Source organism: Colius striatus, chromosome 1, assembly GCF_028858725.1.
Source record: "Colius striatus isolate bColStr4 chromosome 1, bColStr4.1.hap1, whole genome shotgun sequence".
Taxonomy (NCBI): Eukaryota; Metazoa; Chordata; class Aves; order Coliiformes; family Coliidae; genus Colius; species Colius striatus.
In genome coordinates, this window is record NC_084759.1 from 8013929 (window position 1) to 8036641 (window position 22713).

The window sequence follows — 22713 nt, forward strand, 5'->3', positions numbered from 1 at the left end:
TAAAATTCTGTGACAAAGATTTTTCAATTTAAGGCTTTAGAAAGAGCACTTAAAGACTTACATCTCTGTCTCTGTCTCTCCACTGCAGTGCCTGTATAGTGACAGGTCATTTAGTAATAAAATCACAGAATCTGTTTTATTGGAAAAAACCTTTAAGATCATAAAACTTCAATGGAAAAGCAACATTGTCAAGTATTAAGATGAACTTCAGAGGCACATGAACCCCATATGTCTCACAGGACAAGGTCAGCTTGAGGACTTTTTTTTTTCTTTTTTCTTTTCAATTTTCCTACTCAACACCTGTTTACCAGTCTTTGAAAGTTTCACCCCATTTTCAACTAAGAATTCAGTGAAAATTTTCTCCGATGTCTGTGAACATAAGACATCATGAGATTCTGCCTCCTCCTCTCCACAGTGTTACATATCTCTAAGGTCAGAAACTCATCTGAGGAGACAACTCCAGACATTGAGAGATTACAGTTTAGAATGGAAAAGGCTGAGTAGGAATAGAAAATATAGGTGATTTATCTATAGAAGGAGATAGGCAAAGTTTATCTTGCAGGTTCTTGCAGTGAGATGTCAAGACTTCTTGTCTAGATATACCTGTCTCAATGGATCCACCAAACTGCATATTTAGTGAGACTCTGAAAATCAACTGTTTAATTTCCACAGTACAGCTCAATAAATTCTGCACATATTGTGGAAGTATTTCTTAGAACTGTTTCATTTTCCCTTGTATGATCATTTATACATTGTGTTTTTTAGAAAAATACTCCCAGAAAGCAAACAACCTGCCATTCAACACAGATGCACCCCTGAAAAATTCAGCTGTTTGCATTATAATGTGAATAGTGAATTCACCCATGAGAATCAACATAATGGAGGAATGCATGCAAGGGCTTATAGAATCCACTGTTTAAATACACAGGGATGTCTGTGACATGAAGGATGGAAAGAAGGGAAAGAAATCAATGAGTGCTTTTCAGAAGAAATACTGGCTTTATAGAATAGATAACCTTTCTGAAAACTGTCACCTGCCTCACCTGTGAGACTATCTCTGCTTCCCTGTTTTGTCACTTCTCACACTTGGCTTGTTCATATGGCTTCATTTGGAGACAATGCTAACAACTATGAGAATGTAACTCTTCAGAAACAAAGAGTCAATTCTTATATCAGAGTTTTGTCTCGGAAGTTGACATCTCCTGGAGAAGTGAATCGACTGCATAACTGAAAGGTTGTTCCATGTTCAGACTTTCCACTTCATCCAGGAGGCTGAACTTGCAACGGGAAGATTTCACTGTGAAGGCTCTTTCTGAACAGCTATATATTCATTGTCATCATTATCTTCCTCATATGAAACAAGATCAATGAAGTTTGAGGGGTGACAAAACAGTGTAATGATAATGGCTGCTTGGTTAAAGTATTGAGAAAGATGGCTGCAGGACCAATGGACAAGTAGGGTATTGCTGCAATCAGATCACAAAGAGAAGCTTTCAGAATCCATATTGCAAAGAAATAGGTTTTGATATCTCTGGTAGTGCTACCCAACTGAGAAAACACAGCCATCATTGTAAGCTGTATCTGAACAGTAACAGAAGACAATTTTGAATAGTTGCTGTCAATGAACCTCTTGTAATAAATTTCATCTGTTAAAAAGTTATGGAAAAATTTAAATACTTTTTTTAATAAAATGGATAATCTGGGCAGGCTGGGTACGTCAGATAACGTATGAATCACAGTTGTTAAGCTCTTGTTATGGTCTGGAAGTCTCTTAAGATTTAAAACAAGCTGAACAACTGACAATCTTGGAGGAATTCAAGTGTGGTTTTATAATATCTGGTTCAATAGACTGAACTGGATCGCTCTCACTAGCAATTATATGTTTCACCAAGCATCTGGAAGCTTCATTGATGTTTATATTTTCCTACAAGAGAAAGAGAGGTTGATTAGTCAATATTAATTACACCACAATGCATATTTCTTGTGCATAATTAAACTTTTCTCTAGGCAATATTAAAAGTTTACTTTCCTTAATAGATAACTTGAAAAATTGTCTGTATTAAATAATGTTTACTGTAATTTTTTTAGTTAGGCTTTATGTATATATTGTGATTTATATCTCCTTTAAATTTTACAGAGTTCACTTTACTCCAAACTCCTGGTAATTTGATTGATTCAATAAACTAAACAAATACCGGAGAAATGTTAAAGATAGATACCTGAAGTAAATCTTTAAGTGCTTTACTTCAACTGTGCATTTAACTTGCAGCAACCCTTACTTTTTATAATAAATAAAGCTGAAACAGCCCGATCAGTGAGACACAGTTCAGCAAAGCATATAAATAATAAGTAGTAATGATGAGGAATGACATTTTTAACAGCAGCCACTGATATGCTTGGAATGAAAAGTCAGGTTTTCTGGTATAGAAGAGATCTTCTACTCTAACTATTGGCATTGATTACCTATTTTATTGGACAGGAGATAGAAACTTCACTGTAGCTTCATTTTTCTGGGAAACTATATCCCACACCCATTTAACATATCTATAGAAATGCATACAAATATATATGTATCTATTTCTGTATATGCATATACTCCCCTTGCTCCATAAAGATTATGTTTTTATTTGAAATCTAAGATTACCCAGGTTTCCAAGCTGAATCTGGAGCCTGTTGTACTAATACCATAGCCACCCACGCATACAATGTAGGGAAGTCTACCTTCAGCAAATGCTTAGCATCAATTCATCATCATTAATAAAATAACCTGTAAAATTATTTTTTTCAACTTAATTTTAAATTTTAAAACCCTTTAAACTTTTTTTTTGCATCTGTATGTTAAAAAAGAGTCAGTTGTTTAAGTATGAAATTTATCTATAAAAGAAAGAAACCCAAATGCATGTGTATGTGTTTCAGTAGAGATGGTACAATTATGTGAAAACCAGAAGCTAAAAGAATGTAATTAATTTGAGGCTGATTTCTAACTCCCTCGAAATCAATGGCAAAGCTGCACAAAGTTCTTTGACCATCCATTTACACCACAGTAAAGAGCTGAAATCTGAGGATCTAACTGAAAATGTTGATTACTGTCAAGACTTCACAGGTGTCTTCAACTACACAAATGAACTGAAATATTTGATCTCTGACCTGTAAGACTATCAGCTGGCTTTAAAAAAACAAATCTTTAGACAAGTCCTTTACATACTAGCCCCTAGAAAGTAATACAGAGCTGGGAATCAGCTCTGTAGTGAGATGTTAAACTGTTACTTATCACATGGCTCTCAGACCAGACAAGCAAATTCCTCAAGCGTACACCAAAAGTCTTTTTCAGAACACTGTGAAATTTTATCAGAAAAAAAATAGGCAACTTAAAAATATCTCTCAGTGCTGCTTAGAAAGCTGAAGACAAAACAGGATTATTAAATACACAAAAGCAAATGCATAAAAATATTTGCATTGTGTTTTCCTTTATTAATGGATTGATTAGTATCTCATCTTTCCCATGTGCTGCTTCTCTCTTGGGATGACAGCATACATTTTTCAAGTAATGTCTTAGGGACTATCTGAGATTGTGTCCAAACTGATTAATGTTCAGATGTATTAACGGAAACCTTTGTCAGAGGTTTAAGATCAGCATTTTATAAGACTACAAAATGGGGAAGGAACCCAAGCCCACAAAAGCATAAAATAGGTATAGGTGGACACCATTCATCCCTACTGGTGATAGATGGGAGTCCATCTTCCAGGCCTAAGACTAAGAGTTCAGAAGGAAAAAATAGTGCTGTTACACTACAGCCAGAACTCAGACTAAAGTGAAATGGGATTATAAAACTTCTTTTTAAAATTCTTGGTATTTAAAATTCTTGTTTTCTTGGTAGATGTCTGCCCAGATCTAATGAATATCTATGAAGTGAGATTAGATACAGATAGAGATTATCCTCAGCTCTGGTATTCCCACCTGAAAAAGTTTTTGTTTTCAGTCTGTGCCCACCCTCCTCTCTCTTCTTAAAGAAAAATGTGCTGGTTTGTGAGGATTAACTATTTAAAGCATTTGCACCCATACGATTTAAATTCTATCTCTTGATTTGTATGAAAGGAATAGAAAGCAGTCTGTGCTGGATCAGAGAGGTATTTTCTCATCCTGAACATCTGTGTGAATGAAAATTTCTTTTGTGGTACACGGAGAGCAAGAGAGGGAGAGTGACCCTGACAGACAGCACAGCTAGTTTTGAGCTTGTGTGTAGTTCCAGCCTTCTCCCATGGTTTAGACAACAACCGACATGTGGCATGGGTGACATGCTAAGTCACTTGCTACAAGGAACCTGTGCTCACACCAACAAAGAAACTCCTACTGTCCCAGCTCTATGCCTTGATGACTTCCTCTCCGATGTTCCTTTTGTTACAACCCTAATCTTATGGTGTCTAGTCTGTGTCCTAGGTCTGTGGGTCAGACATTTCTGTGTTCTGCCTTGTTTAATGAAATATTGATTCCTATACCTCTCTTCCTACTGTGTGTTTTGCAAAGGAAAAGAAATCAATATTCTGCTAAGCAGCGAAACAGCTGCAGACAGTAGAAGGTGATCTGCTATCCAAACACAGACACCCAGGAACCTGGTAATTTTAGAGAGCAGAAGGTGTTGAAAGGCAATCTAAGGAAGGACAGACAAAAAGGAGGTGAAAATCCACCCAACACAAGTAAACCAACAATTGAAGTGTAAGATTAGATAGAGACAATCTGCTAATTGTAATGGAGACATGGAAACTGTCACAATTATGTCTAAACTAAAATTAATTATGCTTCAAAAAAGAAAGAAAATATAGGTGGGACAACATAACAAAGTGAAATGATGGCTTTCAATCTTCTCTAAGTTGAAATGTGACTGTCATGTCCGTTACGGCTTTCATTCTACACAAAAGACAACAGAAATTGTGGTGACTGCTGAAATTTGGGCCTTTCTACTTTTCCTTTCTTTTCTTAGTCTTTTACCTCTTCTTGTCTCTTTTCTTCTTGCCTCACATTGCTTTGCCCCTCTTTGTTTGGGAAAGTTAACTAATGTCCTTTCATGATGGGAGGAAATTCTTTAGGTTATACTCAGGGGCTTACTCTGCCTCCTTGGTAAACCCACTTCTGAGCATCAATATGTTCAGGGGTTATCTAGCCCTTGACATGATAGTAGATGCACCTGTAGTGATGTAGCTTGTTTTTGAGCATCTTCAGAGGTCACTTTTACCTTTACAGTCTCCAAATATGGCGGAAAATTTCTCTATCTATACTTTTAAGTCTACCTCTTTTAAGGCTACTAGTTCTCACTACTGCATCTTACCTGCATAAACCTGCTGATGTCTGCTAGAGCAAAGACCTGAACCCAGCTGCTGTGATGATGTCTGACTACTTAGGCTGGTTTTTCTCTTGATTTCATCAAGAAAGAATGCAAAAGGAAAAGTCAACACATGCTACTCTTTATTCTATTACCAAACATTACCAAATCAAGGCAAAGAAAATCATAGAATCATAGAATGGTAGGGGTTGGAAGGGACCTTTAGAGATCATCTAGTCCAAATCCTCTGCAGAAGCAGGTTCATCTAGATCAGGTAACATAGGAACATGTTCAGATGGGTCTTGAAGACCTCCAAGGAAGGAGCCTCCACAACCACTCTGGGCAGCCTGTTCCACCACTCCATCACCCTCACAGTGAAATAGTTTTTTCTTATATTTAAATGGAACTTTTTGTGTTCCAACCTCATCCCATTACCCCTTGTCCTGTTACTAGCTACTATAGAAAAAAGGGATGTCCTAATCTCCTGGCACCCACCCTTTAGATATTTATAAATGTTAATAAGATCTCCCCTCAGTCTCCTCTTCTCCAGACTAAACAGCCCCAGTTCCCACAGCCTTTCCTCATATGAAAGATGTTCCATTCCCCTGATCAACCCCATGCAGTCTCTGATAGCAAGAAAGGAACACTGAAGACAAAACTGAAATTACATTTTTCTTTCTAGATCAATTTCCTTCAAAGGTATCATTTCAAAGGACAGTTTTATGCAAAGGATAGCAACTTGAGGCAGGGAAGGAGAGCTCCATGATTTAAAACCCTTGAACTTATTGCTATGGGAAATAATGTCATAGTCTTGTAATACAACAATGAGCTAAAGAGAAAATAAATACTTTATTGAAAGGACTATACAAGCTCAGCAAGCTGATTTGCATTATGGATTGCCTTCCCCCTCTCTGGCATCTCTAATGCAGACGGAGGACATTAACAGACCATTCTGTTCTAATATATGAAATAAACCCCTGCAGACTAGATTGGCTCTTAGCAATTTACAGAAGGAAAAAAAGGCCTTTGCTAGTTTTTTATGCTCGTGGCACTTACAGATGAAACTTTTCTTTCTTTGACATCCAGATATCTTGGATTTATCTGTCTTCATTTTCTGGTATAAAGCTACTTCCTTTCTACATTTGGGAAGTTTCTCTGACTGAATTCGATGTTTCTGAGTCTCACCTTGAAAGTCAGAGTGAAGAACAATGTTTATACAGACATAGCTAACGAACATGGGCACTTGGGGAGATCTGAACCAGCAGCACTTAGAGACAATGACCTTGGAGCTGAAGGAAATGAACTTCTGTTAAATAAACATTTACAAACTCTGAAATATTCAGGTGTTAGATGGGAACTTAGTGAGAACCACATTGCTTCTACATTTTATTTCTATAATGCACTAAAATCCAGGAGCAGGGAAATGACTCTCAAGAGGCTTTAACCTGTACACTCCCAAAGTAAGCAATCTGAGGGAATGGCTCCACACACTCCCTGCGTAGAGCTCCCTTGGAAATGGCTGGTAGCAGAGCCTTATTAAGATGTTGTACCATATTGCTGTCATTGTGTTTCTAAGAAAACACAACCATAAAGGTTAAAAGCTGTCTGGATGCATGAAGATGAAATTCAGGGCTGTGAGCTGCTGATTTCTGTGATTGAATTCTTACAGCTGGTTGGATATCCTGCAACAACATTGTTGGACTAAATGACCTTTCAACCTCAACAATTTTGTGACTCTCTGAATTTCCAGCTTTTGGCCAGCATATAAATAACATATTTCATAAAAGTGATCCAGAGGGCTATAGGGCATCTCTAACACCTGTAGGAAAGCCTGAATCACAGACTCACAGAATGGCAGGGGTTGGAAGGGACCTTTCAGTTACAAGAAACAAGCTCTGTAGAGGGTTCTGCACAGTGATTGTATATCTGAACTGTAAGCTCCTGCCATGTCAGCTTCATTTCTTGGTCTATGGCAGAAATTGAAATATTTTTTAAGGCTCTGTGCAGTGAGATTGGTTAGAGGGGTTTTTTAAGTGAATAAAAAAATCATTGCAGGGAGCCATACATTCCTGACTGGGTCTGGCAGTCTCAAATGGATTGCTTTGGTTTCAGTTACTAGGTCAGCAGATTAGCTGCAGTGTGTCAGCCTGATTCAAACACATGTCCAAACCTCATTTGTTTTTATGAAAATCAAAACCACATATCCTGTTCCTCTGCAAGTCGATCATTTCAACTTTCATAATTATAGTCTAATCAGAAGAACTGAAGAATTTGTAATTTAAACACAGGTTAGTAAACCCTGATTTGTTCACAGAGCTCACTGGTAAAAGGTGCAGAACTGCTATCCTTTCATGGAAGAAGAGACTGGATCAGAGAGAGTGATCAGTAGATCAGTAGCAAAGAGAACTACTGACTCCTAGTCCAGAGTTTGGGCACTGCAACACACCATGGACTGTCTGTCAGACAAAAGCTGGAGAAAGGGTCTGCTGTTATCCACATTTCTGAGGGGGGAAAAGACTCTATAACTTTTTCCTGATACAAATAGGTTTTGTCCAAATAACCCAGAGACTCTGTGTTCATTCAGTCTCCAGGCCATGATGCTCAGCAGACAAGTTGCTGTGTGCTTAGCCAGATTTATCAAAGATCTAAAAAGCATAACTTCCAGTCTTTCTGGGCAATTTGGACCAAATGTGAATATCTTTTCACCTAATTCTGTAATGCTGACAGCAGAATTATAGTAGGCAAAAGAGGAAAATTACTATAGGTGAAAAAAAAAGCATAATCACAGCATGGTCAGTTGTGAGGTATTTTGAGTTATTTCTGAAGTGGGTATTTTTAAGCACATTTAGTTTTTCTTGACTTGTCTGTTTGATGGACAAGTCCCATTTTCTTTATAAAATGATAATAAGCTTGAAAGCCCTGCTTTTCTAATCCAAGTAAAAAACTTGCCTCTTTAACTAGGAATGGTAGTGAAAAGGCTTGCAAATGTGAATGGAGCTCTCAGCTACGATGGTCACATGCTGGATAATTAAACCTGTGACAAGAAATTTCCTTCCTTTTAAAAAATACGTCTTTCACAATAGTTGTGGTCATGGCATTTATTAAAGAATTTACTATTAAGGGTTATTTGGGGACTATCTGGGGATGTGCCTTTCAGATTGAAATCAATATTAGCAAACTCATACGGGTATATATAAATCAGACCAGGCTCTGCACCAGATATATAGTGATCTGTATAGCCTGTGACCAGACAGCATTGTACTATTGCCCAGTAAGAGCTTTCTTGGATGGAGAACTACCTGAACAAATTCTGATATCTTTGTAGGGAGCAGAAGACTGGAAAAGGCTAAGTATTCCCTTAAGATTAATGTCAGAACAAAAACTAATACATAACAATGCATTAGGTGTCTCAAATGTTTTATATTGGAGTCATTAACTTAAGAAAAACAGCACCAGGGAATAATGCAGCGATGTTTTATGTGTAATCTGCCAGTGTTATAGACAAAACTTTCAAACCATTGACAGTTTGAAATATGATAGGTATATAGATAGCATGCTACTTCCTATAAGGAAAACAGAACTAAAAGAGGTATTTTTAAAAGTAATCACTTTTGTTTCTCAAAAATGCATATATCATGTCTTTTAAGAAGAAGCCAGAAGATGAGGGTTCTTCCTGTCCTTCTTCTTCTGTCCTTTTCCTTTTTTCCAGCTGGTAGCAGTGCAAGAAGTGGGAAGAGAGAGAGGAGGAACCATGTGGGCTCCAAGTAAGTGAGAGAAGAGAGGAGGAGATGTGCTGGAGCAGAGACTCCCCTGCATGCTGCAGAGGGGGTTGGTGAAGCAGTGATTTATTTGCATTTTGTTAAAAACCCAACATCAGGGGCAGAGACTCATTTTGCTAAAGACTCCGCATTGGGGTAGTGATTGTTGAAGATCCTGTGCCGGGGCAGTGACTATGGCTGGAGCAGCCCATGTCCCTTGGGAAGGACCCAGTTTTCACAGAAGTTGTAACTGTGGGGAACAGCCCACACCAAAGCAGCTCATTAAACTTATGCCCAGAAGAGGCCATGTCCAGTGGGAGGGACTCTGTATCTGCAGAAACTGCAACTGTGGGGAAGAACACATACCAGAGATATTCACCAAGGCCTATGTCCCGTGTGAGGGACCCTGTATCGACAGAAGCCGCAGCTGTTGGGAACAACCTACATGAGAGAAGTTCGTCAAGGACTGTGTCCTGGGGGAGGAACCTCATGTTGGAGCAGGGGAAGAATGCCAGAAGTCATCCTCATATGAGAAGACAGAAGTGGCAGAGCCCATCTGTGAGAGACTGACCACATCCCCCACTCCCTGCCCCCCTGAGCTGTTGAGGGGGGAGGAGATAGAGATATCGGGAGCAATGAGCTGGGCCTGGGAAGAAAGGAGGGATGGGGGAGGGAGATCTTAAAGTGCTGGTTGTAATTTTCTCATCATCCTACTCCCTTTTTGCTTTTATTCTGTTCTGTTCCTTGTAGAATAAACTTTCCTACTTTCCTCTCTAAGTCGAGTACTGGAGTCTGTTTTGCCCAGAACCATAATTGGCAGTGAGCCCTCCCTGCCCTTGCCTCGATCCACAACAACGTTGCTTATCTTTTTCCTCCCATTTCGCTGGGGCCTCCACCATCCTAACGATGGTGGGGGTGAATGGGGGCACCGAGTGAGAGACTGTTGTGGTGCTGCTGTGCTAGCTGGGCCAAACCACAACAGCATAAACCATATTCTGTTTGCTCTGAAGGCTACAACGTTTCCAAGCATATCTCCAGAAAACCTCTGGAGATTATTCCAGGATACCACAAAAAGAGTTATAAGTTATTTGAACCGATGAAACTGTTAGCTGCAATATAATGTCTACTCTATCAGTGTTAATTTGCTTCAGAAAACAGTTTCTATTGTCTGTAGCAAGCATATCCAGATTTTTTTTTCTCCAATCCAATGATTCATTATGCCCTAGGCTGAAAGGATACTACATATATGAAACATCCAAAATTTAAAGATAGCAGTTATAATAACTTTTCTTTACAGAAAATGTGTAGGATTTAGTTCAGAACTTAGGCCAAGAGGGGAAATTATTCTGACTTGACTTAGCTTAAATGAAAGTCTTGTTGGCCAAGTGCAGCAGTCTTAAGTCAATGGGTATTGAAGGGATTCATCCATCATTTTTGAACAATTATAGAGGACAGAAGAGGTGCTTGAGGACTGGAGAAAGGCCAATGTCACTCCAGTATTCAAAAAGGGCAGGAATGATGATCCAGGAAACTACAGGCCGATCAGCCTTACCTCCAACCCTAGAAAGGTGATGGAACAACTCATCCTGAATGTTATCCCTGAACATATGAAGGATAAGATTGTTATTGGGGGAGTCAACATGGCTTCACTAAGGGAAAATCCTGTTTGATCAACCTGATATCCTTCTATGAGTGCATAACTGCCTGGCTAGATGAGGGGAGAGCAGTAGATGTCATCTACCTTGACTTCAGCAAGGCTTTTGACACTGTCTCCCATAAAATCCTCATCAGAAAGCCCAAGCAGTGAGGCTTGGATGAGTGGACAGTGAGGTGGATGGAGAGCTGGCTGAATGATAGAGTCCAGAGGGTGGTGATCAATGGCACAGAATCGAGTTGGAAGCCTGTGGCCAGTGGAGTTCCACAGGGATGGGTTCTGGGGCCGGTCTTGTTCAACATCTTCATCTGGATGAGGGGACAGAGTGTACCCTCAGCAAGTTGGCTGATGACACCAAACTGGGAGGACTGGCTGATTCCCCAGAGGCTGTGCTGCCATTCAGCGGGATCTTGACTGGCTTGAGAGTTGGGCAGAGAGGAACCTCATGAGGTTCAACAAGGACAAGTGCAGAGTCCTGCATCTGGGAAGGAACAACCCCCTGCACCAGTACAGGCTGGGGGTTGAACTGCTGAAGAGCAGCTCTGCAGAGAGACCTGGGAGTGCTGGTTGATAATACGCTAAATATGACCCAGCAATGTGCCCTCGTGGCCAAGAAGGCCAATGGCATCCTGGGATGCATCAAGAAGAGTGTGGCCAGCAGGTCAAAGGAGGTTCTGCTCCCTCTCTCCTCTGCCCTGGTGAGGCCTCATCTGGAGTATTGTGTCCAGTTCTGTGCTCCTCAGCTCAAGAGGGACAGAGAACTTCCAGAGGGAGTCCAGTGCAGGACCACCAAGATGATCAGGGGACTGGAACATCTTTCATATGAGGAAAGGCTGCGGGAACTGGGGCTGTTTAGTCTGGAGAAGAGGAGAGTGAGGGGAGATCTTATTGACATTTACAAATATCTACAGGGTGGGTGTCAGGAGGTTGGGACATGCCTGTTTTCTATAGTAGTTAGTAACAGGACAAGGGGTAATGGGATGAAGCTGAAATACAAAAAGTTCCATTTAAATATAACAAAAAACTATTTCACTGTTGAGGTGAGGGAGCCCTGGCACAGGCTGCCCAGAGGGGTTGTGGAGTCTCCTTCCTTGGAGGTCTTCAAGACCTGCCTGGACATGGTCCTGTGTGATCTAATCTAGATGAACCTGCTTCTGCAGGGAGGTTGGACTAGATGATCTCTAAAATTCCTTTCCAACCCCTACCATTCCATGATTCTATGATTCTATGAAAAAATGGTGTTATGAAGAAACAGTAATTAGTTTTGAGGCCCATTCAGTAGAAACACATACACTGACCACAAGGACATAGAATCACGGGATTATAGACTCATAGAATTGTAGAATAGTTTGTGTTGGAAGGGATCTTTAAAGGCCATCTACTCCAACCTCCTTGCAATGAGCAAGGACATCTTCAACTAGATCAGGTTGCTCAGAGGTCCTTCCAATCTGTCCTTGAATGTTTCCAGGGATGAGGCACCTATCACCTCTCTGGGCAACCCAGTGTTTCAACACCCTCATTTTCATTTTTTTTCCTTATATGTAGTCTAAATCTATCTGCTTTTAGTTTAAAACCATTTCCTATCTACAAAAGTTTGACCCCATCTTTCTTACAAGCTCCCTTTCTGTATCGAAATTTCTGCCCAAAGTACATGCAAAGCTTGAGGCCATCTAGGACATGCTGCTAGTCACCTGCTGCTACTTTTGCTGATTGCAAGTGAGACTTCTTTTAAATATTAATCCCTAAAGAAAGAGTCAAGATCAGGAAGGTAACATACAAGTATACACTCCAAAGTTTCTTAATTAACTTTCATAAAGTGCCTAAAAGGAATTAACTAATTGAATGGAGCATTTTGGCTTCCAGTCTACTGATAATCTAGGTGAAATCAGAACCAAACTGTTTACTTTTAAACCATCCAAATGTTCCCCAAAGCTGTTAATGATGACACCAGTTTTCATAATACAATAAACACCATATCGATTGAATTATTGTGTTCAAATCAATATTTCACATGCCAGGTCTCCAAATCTTGCATACACTGAGATTATGTGAGAAATTTCAAAGTGATATATAGACCCATCAGGGGCTTTTATTCTCTGGAAGCCTCAGTGTCCTTTCTGATTTTTATCTCTGTTTTCTTATAGATAACTAGGAGATCTGTTCCAAGGCAAAGAACTGAACTTCAGAGCAGTTCATTTGGAACTTTGACTACTGATCTTTCCCAGATATGTGATTTTTTTAAAAAAGGCTTTTGAGAATGTGAGTTTGCAATAGTAAGTATCGTACAAATGTTTCAATAGACTGACTTCTTCTCTGGAATCTAACACAATAAACATATTATCTCAAATCAGCATTTCTCAGACAAAGGGGTTATGTAAGTATTTAAAGACAATATTCATTGCCAAGAAGTATGAGAAATGTTCTCATATCATTCATAAAAGGTAGCTTCTGTGCTTGCCAAAGGTCATCGTCCTCCCCGGGCTATTATGCCGTAAACTGTTGGCAAATTACATACTTAACAGCTGACTTATCATATTAGAGTATCTGCATTTCAGAATATTGCATATAATTTACTTTGGAATAAAAGACCTAAAAGACATAGAAATATATGAATTTACAAATCAATCTTTAATTAATTCCACCAAGAGAAGAGCTTTTCAAAGTACATGTTTTTACCAAGTGAATTGTCTTAGAAACACAGAAACATTACCTATGAGCTGCTGCTGAACTATTTTAGGAACTAAAATACTGGAGAATTTTTTGTTTTTGAATAGAAACATTACCTTTGCTGATGTTTCAAACCAGCCCACGAATCCATTCTCTTTGCAAAACTGATCCATCTTGATACCGTTGTTGATAAGAACATCTATTCCCTGGTCACATTTGTTTGCTAAGAGGACTGTTGGCACAGGTTTGCCATTTGGAAGAACCAACTTAGAGTCCAAATCCTCTTTCCATTTTGTCACTGCTTCAAATGTTGCAGGTCTCGTAACATCAAAGACAATAAATGCACCCATGGCCTCTCTGTAATATACCCTGGTCATGTTTCCAAATCTTTCCTGGCCTGTAATGAAGAAAATAGAAGGGAAAACAAACACTGTCCTGTTAAAATCACAGCTTCCAATCTTGGCTAATATTTCACATAGCAGATTTTCTAAAAGAACATTACTGAAGGTAGGACTTCATTTTGTAAGTCTTTTATAAAGCTGCTCTTTGTCTAAATAATAATAAGTACCATGCTAGACTCATGTCTATGAAAATGCACAAGATTATGGCATAAAAAATGAGTTTTTAAGTAAACATCCAAGAAAATTTAAGAAATTTATGAGAAGCTTGAGCTTCAGTGAGCAGACTTATTAAGCTGCCAGATTTCTAGGTCTGTGGACAGTACCTTAGTGTATATTGTAGGAGTTTAAACAGGCATCACAAAGCATCTAGGTACTAGATTAGAAGCTCCTTGATACGACAGTATTTTATATGAAACATCTAACACAATGGATATGCTCATGCATGAAGAAAATCCTGCATATTTTCATACAAGTAATTCTATGCAAGTAATAATAATGGACAGCAACACAATCAAGCTCCGGAGCCATATCAGGCATTAGAGTCATTATGGATTTACTTTCACTGGCAAACCAAACCACATAGGTGAGAAAGATGAATTTAAAGTCTTGCAAACGTGGAAAGTGTTTTACGAAGTAGCACAGCAGTTGCAATCTGAAAAGCTGTATTGCTCTGGAAAGAGATATTTCACACTCAATCTGTTCAGAGGCTTTATAGGTTTGTTCACTGAATTCAGAGTGTTTTCTGGGAAGTTATTTACAGTATTTTTTGTGAGCTAACAATATATTCTATTCAAACATGGACTTATGGTTCTATGATTAGTAAACATCTGCCATTTTATATGATTAATGGTGTAGAAATTAACACACAGACGTCAGTATGTGGCAGGTTGATCAGCAGTGAGGTTTTTTAAATATATGGTTTTTTTCATGGGAACTTTGAAAAAATGTTTCCAGGAAGGGAAATTAATTGCACAGAATATTTCTTGAAGTGAAAAAATAGATTTTCCATTGATGTCTACTGCTGTGATCCAAAAACAGATATAGAAATTCCTGAAACATTTCACAACTACTGCAGTCTAAGCAAGACAACTCTTGCATTTAATCATATGCTTCCAAATCCGAGAAAAGGTGCTAGGAAAATGGACAACAATCAATAGAAACCTGTTTCTAGCCTTGTTTTCTCAATGTGCACTTTTTTTGAGTAGATTAGGAAGACAAGAAGATTGGCAGTCTGCCTCTGACCCTAGGAAGGTTACCTGTTCCTGTTTTATCTGATGGAAATTGTGCTGTCAAATGTAAGGCTGGGTTGAGAACTGAAGAGTGCTGACTACTGAGCTTCTAGACCATGCAGTGTCATTTCATGGAAATAGCACTCAATGCACTTATGGGGTCATCACCATCTGTTTGGGATGTTTGCCTTTCTTATACGCACTAGCTGTTGGAGCAAGGAGAAAGTCACTCACATGATACAGAAATCAACAGTGAATGTCTCTCTTCTCCAAATTATTTCTTTTTTTACCTTAAACAAACAGTGTCTTCCATTGATAAAGAAAGATAGAAATATATAATTTCTGGGAAACATGACGTCATATTGAAAATTCCTCATGGTTAGGCTTTCTTAAAATGTCTTATGATTCCTATCATTAGGCTAATCAGATGAATGACTAAGTCATGTGCTATTCAATAATCTCCCTGCTGAGCAAGTCTTTTTCATCTGCAAGAAGGTGCCTCCAAACAAAAGTCAAAGTCTGATTAGAAACTTATTAGTGAGGCAAACAGCAACATATACAATTATTTTCTGATGCACATTTTATTTCAGTGTTGCTTTAAACTTCTCATGCAAAGTTCTTATGATGTTTGCACAGTAGATGAGATGTAGATGCTGTAAGAACAGATAAACTTGGGCCTTACACATGTATTTGGACATATCTCTAAGAGAAGTGAGATGTGTCATAGGACATGAACTAAATTAATAACTTACTGCATAAAATAATCACAAACAACTGAAGTTATGAAAGGAATAAAAGTCTCTTATGCTGTGATTTTCTGGTTAGTTGTGGCCCACACACAAAGTTCTGACAAATATTATTACATTGATTTGACCTACTGCTTCCAGCTGCTTTTGCAGATACCTAGGTTTTTCACTCACAGAAATGCCACTGTGTCTGTAAAAGCAGCTTTATGCAGGAGGGTAGAGGTCATCAATTTCCGTTATTAGTCACTTCAAAGAAGGAGAAAGAATAGAGCTGTAGGCTGAATAAAATGCCTAAACCCTTTTTGAAGTGATCTTTTTCCCATTGGTTGCAATTAATATATGAACATATTTGGAATAAAGACATGCAACTTTGCATGGAAAAAGAGGTGGTTTGTAAATCACAGATGTTTAGTTTTACCTCATTTACATAATACTTATATTTCATTTACATTGGGAAAAAAGTGATCTCTAGTGTTTACACTGTGCTTGGAGAGCTAAATACTGTGTCTAAGGATCCAGAAGGAACCTTTTCTTCCAAAGATCCTCCCTTTTGTGAACAAATATGTATCTTAATGGATGAGGTTCCTAAAACTTTTTCATTTAGCAGAATTACTCATGAAAATAAGCATTGTTTGATGCATGAAAGGTATCAGAATCTGGCCTTAGTTTTCCAGCAACACAATGGCTTAGGCAGTAATTAGGACAGAAAATAGATCAACCATTAGGTATTCAGTGCTATCTTGTAAGCAACCTTGAACATTAGAATCTGCTTTACTGCAATAGAGGATGGGCAAAATGGGTATTGTTTTTCATTGGAAGGGTCAGAAACTTCTAAATCATTTGTTTGATTTGGCCCATTGTACTTTACTGCATCCCTTGCAGGGCCACTGGCATGTGGAATCAAACCCCACGAGTCTGATGCCCTTTGTGCACTGAAACGGTGCTTTGCATTGGGATTCATCAGCCCTAATGTAGGTCCCAAAAATTTAACTGAGTTTACCTAAGATTAGGGTCCCTTTGTATTCAGAAACTGAGAAGAGATATCTAGAGGGCTCTTCTCAGCAAGGATAGAATTTAAGAGTGGTCATATAAGCTTCATTATAGAGGTATTTAATGTCTATCCTCAGCCCCCCGGTGAGCCCAGAATGAGTACTGAACCATACTCAGATGGTTCAGTACAGGATACCTAATTGCTAAACCAGATGATTCCTGCCCCACTTTAAAATGAATCCAGGGAGAAAAAGGTGCCAAAGCAACAAGATTCCCATTAAAAAGCAAGTCTCTCTTTGAATGGCACATCGCTGCACATTTATCCTAATCTCAGTGGCATCTCTGTAGCAGGGAAAAGTTTAAGTCCATTTTCTAGGCTTAAAGCAATCAACAGCTGAATTTTCATGGTTTATAAAAATTAATTCCACATAAATTTACCACCATGAATTGTACAGAAATATGCAATCTTCACAATCCACTGTCCTCTCTGATAAAATTATAAACAATAATGATAGAGTGCTGAAATCCAAAAAATTTCCAACATCTCACTCACAGTAATTGAAATACAGTCTAAGATAAAAACTGAGTAAAATTGCCTAATGCCCAATTTTACAGTTGGTTTTACTTGTTGCCACCATCCCTCATCCTAAGTGTCAAAAGCTTCTTGGAACCACCGTGCTTTACAGAAGGCTTTTAGCCAACAGTGAGAAGCTGGAAAATGTGGAGAAGACTTAAACATTTTTTACCTTTCACTTCAAAACAACTTTCAGAATTTTAACCCTTGTATTCAAGTCATTGTCTTTGTGGACTGAAACTCAAGCAAGCTTTGAGGTGGTGTTCACCACCCCAGAATATGGAGCAGCAGTCTGTCAGCAGGATCAAGCTCATGAATCTCACCACGAATCTATACTGAAATAAAATTGCCATAGTCAGGGACTTCTTTATGTTTTCAGAATAGTAATTTCAAGGTAACTCAATCTAGAAACTACCGTGACTATCTTAGTTATGCACATGTACTGCAATGCTTAGAAGCCACTAAAAACCTAAATCAATAAGGATGTGTTTTGCCTGGCATTAGTGAACAGTCCGTTTAGTCCTGGAGCATGAGTCCTAAAAACTTTAGAACTGCAGAAACATTTGCCTATATCTGTGCAAAGACTGCTGTTTCTGAAGGCGAAAGTTGTGGGGAAAGGAAAAGAAACCATTCTTTCACCACTAATATAGTGTGAATGTCTCCAATGCATTGGTCCAAGTCTTCATGAGATAAGAATCAGCCTTATAAAAGCAAAGCAACATATTTTTGGTAGCAATGAATAATCCAGTCCACATGTAGGCAGCAGGAGGGATAGTGGCTATGCTGATATGTCTGTGAAACTGTAACCAGGAAGAGGGGAGGCCCTGAAGTGCTACTCTGCCCTCTGCATCCACATTGCTGCTCCCTGCAGTGTATCTGCAGCTAAAGTGAAATCTACAGTCTTCAGAGAAATTTTGGAGCTGTATGGATATGAAACACAGACAGTAGCACAAACAGCAACCTGGCAGAGAAGTGAAAAGCAAATACACTCAGATTTGCTGTCTGTAATAGCTGGTTTCTTGAGAGGCAGCCCCAGCCTGCATCTGCAGGGCCACCCCCACCACAGCAGCCTGGTTCAAAGTATGATTAAGAGTGTATTTTAAAGATCTCCTTCTCACAATTTGTTAATGAATTTAAAAGATACTCATACAGAGGCAGCAGAAAAGATAAGGAACAAGATTTATGTGACACAGCAGTAGAGGTGATGGCATGCTTTCGAAGGGACAGAAACACCAAAACTGAGAATTTCGGACATTCAATGAAATTAAATGGAACTATTGTGAGAAAATTAAAGACGAGGAGAATTTTCATGGGTATTTCTCCTCCTACACATAGTAACAAAAGTTCGGTCCCTTGAAATTTAGGCACTTCACTAAATCAAACATAAATTTATGTATTTTAATGCCAGTGTGTTATCACAGATACCATAATATATAAACCATGATGATGTTTTGTCCAATTATTTCTGTCTAACACCCATAGCTTCAGAAATTCATTACCTGTTGAAAAAAAACCACACCTTAATGTAATAATATGTGAAGCAGAATCTACATTATCCTTGAATTAATTTATCATCCTTTTTGTTCATCATCTCTCATCTAAATAAACGTGGTTTCAGCATTTAGCTATTATTATAGTCTGGTTTATCAAATTAGAGAATACAGAAATATATGTTACAGAAATATAAACTACATTTAACCATAAGACAAGAAGGCATCAGATGAACCAAATTTGGTTTTTTTCTTTTTATATCTGTAAGAGGAAACAAGGGGAATATCTTGCTCCTACCACAGCTGTAAGATATCACTCCTCCGATGAAGTCAACATGTATGTAAATCCTAGCAATAACGTAGACAAGCTTGACCCTAGCTTTACTCAAAACATTTTTGAGAACATTATTTCTGGATTGTTAAACAATTTACTACCCAGTGATCCACACAGTGAAGTGAAAGGAAGAATACACGGTAAGCTCAGTAGTAAGTTCACAAGTATACAGTTCACTGTATAATGGAGGGGGAGGAAATTATATAAAGCTAAAATATCTAATACACACACACACATGCAAATACATATAGAATCATAGAATCATAGAATGGTAAGGGTTGGAAGGGACCTTTAGAGATCATCGAGTCCAACCTCCCTGTAGAAGCAGGTTCACCTAGATCAGGTCACAGAGGAATGTGTCCAGGTGGGTCTTGAAGACCTCCAAGGAAGGAAACTCCACAACCCCCCTGGGCAGCCTGTGCCAGGGCTCCCTCACCTCAACAGTGAAATAGTTTTTTCTTATATTTAAGTGGAACTTTTTGTGTTCCAACTTCATCCCATTACCCCTTGTCCTGTTGCTAGCTACTATAGAAAAATGGATGTCCCAACCTCCTGACACCCACCCTGTAGATATTTGTAAATGTTAATAAGATCTCCTCTCAGTCTCCTCGATACATTCACAGCATTTGCTTCAATTCAAGATGTTCTAAATGCCAAGCCAACATACTTCAGTTTGGTGAGAGACTTAAAATTTACTGCTTCACCCCAAAAGATAAACATGACCTCATAAAAGAGATACTGCCAAGAGAAAGAGAATATTCTGAAACCAATGATTTTCTTTTCCTCCCTCTTTCCCTTGTATATTTCTATTTTGCAAGTGGTCGTATATGACCAGCCATAGCCAGGGTAAAACACTTCTATTCCCTTCATATTTCAAAATAGTTTTACTTTATGTTCATTTTTGAACCACTTTTTTTTTTCTCACCAACCACATGCGTTGCTCATCATAACTTCTATGCCAGCACCGCGTTGATCTGTATTCAGTGTGTTGCTTACAGAGCTTATTTCCTATGTGCAGCCACAAAGAGCTAAAGCTCCTTGCACATAAGTCATTAAAGCAAGACAGCAACTCATTTTATTACCAACCACTGTCTTGACCTTCATGGAGATGCTTTGAAAAGAGCAATTGATATGAAATTTAGTACTGTGCCGCAATTCTCTCTGTCATGTGTGATAACTCAGAAAGCATGTTACACATTCAGTACTACAACTTGGTGTAATTGCTTCTGCAGCCTGACTGAAAGCTACATCATATGATCTGCCAGCACATGATTAGTAGTGTAATAAATCTCTGAAACAAGCCATGCAAATACATTCTTTAAGTCCACGATGCATTGGGAATTTACTATTAAATGCTTTTTCTTAGGCAGCAAAATTTTGCTGGACGTGTATGTATTTATGGTTACAATTGGTCACAGGTCAGCAGTAAAAGCAATGCTTTCCCAGCGTTATCCCTGCCTTTAGTCATGAAAACGGAACATGCATGCATTTAATAGCAGAAATCCACAAGACTAGAGTGATGTGTAAAAAAGCTGAGGTTACATGTGTTGTTTCATAAGTTTTAGTGCCTTAGTGCCAAATTCAGAGCTCAGACACGAGGCAGCTAAGTGCAGAAGAGAGGCACTCCCTCCGTCAATAAGAATGTCAAGAATTTTCTCATTTCACTAGTTTTCCTCGGTGCTGTTCCAGACTAAATCACTGAACACACAGCTCAGGCCACAGGCTGGCACAGTTGCCTAACCGCTGATATAACTTTCACCTCTACTCCCTACTTCACAAATGTCAATTCCTCATTTAATCGAGTTTTTAGAACACCTTCCTTTTTGCTGTACTTGGATTCCTATGTACACTAGAGAAAAATGATTACCTATAGCACACAAAACATGCCATCAAGATAAACTTTTATTTTGTGGACTGAATAGAAATGCTTAATTCCTAGTAATGAGGGTGGCAAAAATGAAAAGATGTGGTCTTAACTGGAATCCAAATATAAAAACAAATAAGTAATGAGAGCAACAATCTCAAATTCTCTGATTTTTTTTAGTTACATAAGCATGCAAGGACAGCTAGACTTCTTTATTCTTTTTCTCCTTGCACGGAGTAGATTATCTTCTTTTGCTTGATGTTGGAAAAAGGACAAGTAAACATGAGTAAACACATTTTTAACAACCAGGATTGTTGCCAAATAGAAACACTTCTCTTTTCAAAGCATGTCAGAAGTTGTTTGCATTTCATTGGGCTGATGGAAGGAAGGTAGGAGAGAGAGGAAGGAAAAGAAGAAGGAAGGTATTTTGATAAAGAAACTCAGTGATACTTTTTCCTTGTTTCTTTTTCTAAACTAGAAAAAGTAAATTTAACTGTCTTGTTGACTCCCTCACTTCTTCCATCAAATTAAATAGATGTAACAGGAAATTCTTGTTGCTCTCCTTTACATCACAGAGGGAAGTTTAATGAGGGAAGCTGAACAGCATCAGCTGTAAGGGAGGAATTGGGGCATTTGGAAAGAGGTGCCCGTGCCCACACACATGTCTAAGGGATAGAGAGAAAAATTCATCAGGACAGGCTTTACTCTGACACTCTTTCTCTGGGACTCTCCTGGTTTTAGGGAAACTCCAAAATCTGTCCTTAAAGTTTTCTCCCCTCAGTCTCCTCTCCCTCACCACATAGGCAGTAGTAGCTTCTAACAAATGAATTTGAGTCTATATTTCCTACTGTCTCTGGCTGAGTTATGGGGCAAAGTTGTGGGGCAAATGGTCCTCTTCTGTACTCACCAGCAATATCCCAGAGCTGCAGCCGCACGACAGTCTCAGCATCCCAGCTCAGCACCTTCAAGGCAAAGTCCACCCCGATGGTGGCCCGGTAGTGTGGGGAGAAGTTCTGGTGGACATAACGTTTGATGATGCTGGTCTTGCCCACTCCCAGGTCCCCGATCACCAGCAGCTTGTAGAGGTGCTCCTTCTGATTGTGCTTCTGCATCTTTCCTGTGGCTGCGACTGCTCCCTGTGAACTGATTGCATGCTCTGCCCGAGGAATCCTGCCAGCCTGAGGGGGAGAGAGGGAGTGAGGAGCCGGGGAGGGAAGGAGAGTAAGGTAGGTGGAGGCTCTTTCCCTTTACACGGAAGCAGGATCACCAGGTCCAGCAGGCAGCTGCTGGGAGATAAAGTAAGCAAGGAACTGAAGGAAGAAAGTCTCTCAGAAAGTTTTATGCATGTGTGTAAAGGTCAGCACGAGGTTTGTCTGGGATTAGTCTGGCTACTAAAGTCTTTGCAGGAAAATTCATGCAACAGTCCCGTTCCCTATTTTGCTCCTTGCTGGAAGGACAATGTTTGTTTTAAGCACTAGTTTTACATACTTTGTTTTAATCACTGTTGTCTTGGTGATAATTTATCACCCTGTGCTTGTTTGCAGACATCTTTAAAATGTCAGTCACTGCAAAAAAAAACCCCAAACAAAAAGCAGAAATCTCCTTTCAGATGTTTCTCACTCCCATTAATGTGCAAATATTAAACCACCATGACTTTAACTATGGATGTGATTTTGTTTTAATCAACA

General features: G+C 39.0%; 1 protein-coding gene across 1 annotated transcript; it reads right to left on the bottom strand.

Moving 5' to 3' along the window:
- Positions 1–314: 314 nt before the first annotated feature.
- On the bottom strand, positions 315–22193 carry RAB38 (RAB38, member RAS oncogene family). Its single transcript, XM_062020363.1, has 3 exons — positions 21933–22193; positions 13514–13794; positions 315–1924 (listed from the first exon to the last, which is right to left on the bottom strand). Exons 1-3 carry the CDS (start codon positions 22135–22137, stop codon positions 1772–1774), a joined length of 639 nt encoding a protein of 212 aa, XP_061876347.1. The 5' UTR covers positions 22138–22193; the 3' UTR covers positions 315–1771.
- Positions 22194–22713: the final 520 nt, after the last annotated feature.

Excerpts from the sequence above, each read along its gene's own strand:
- RAB38 (XM_062020363.1), bottom strand. The coding sequence starts at position 22,137 with ATGCAGAAGCACAATCAGAAGGAGCACCTCTACAAGCTGCTGGTGATC. Across the intron at positions 13,795-21,932 it reads GCAGCTCTGGGATATTGCTG|GCCAGGAAAGATTTGGAAAC; the intron begins GTGAGTACAGAA and ends TCTTCATTACAG. Across the intron at positions 1,925-13,513 it reads GGTTTGAAACATCAGCAAAG|GAAAATATAAACATCAATGA; the intron begins GTAATGTTTCTA and ends TTTCTCTTGTAG.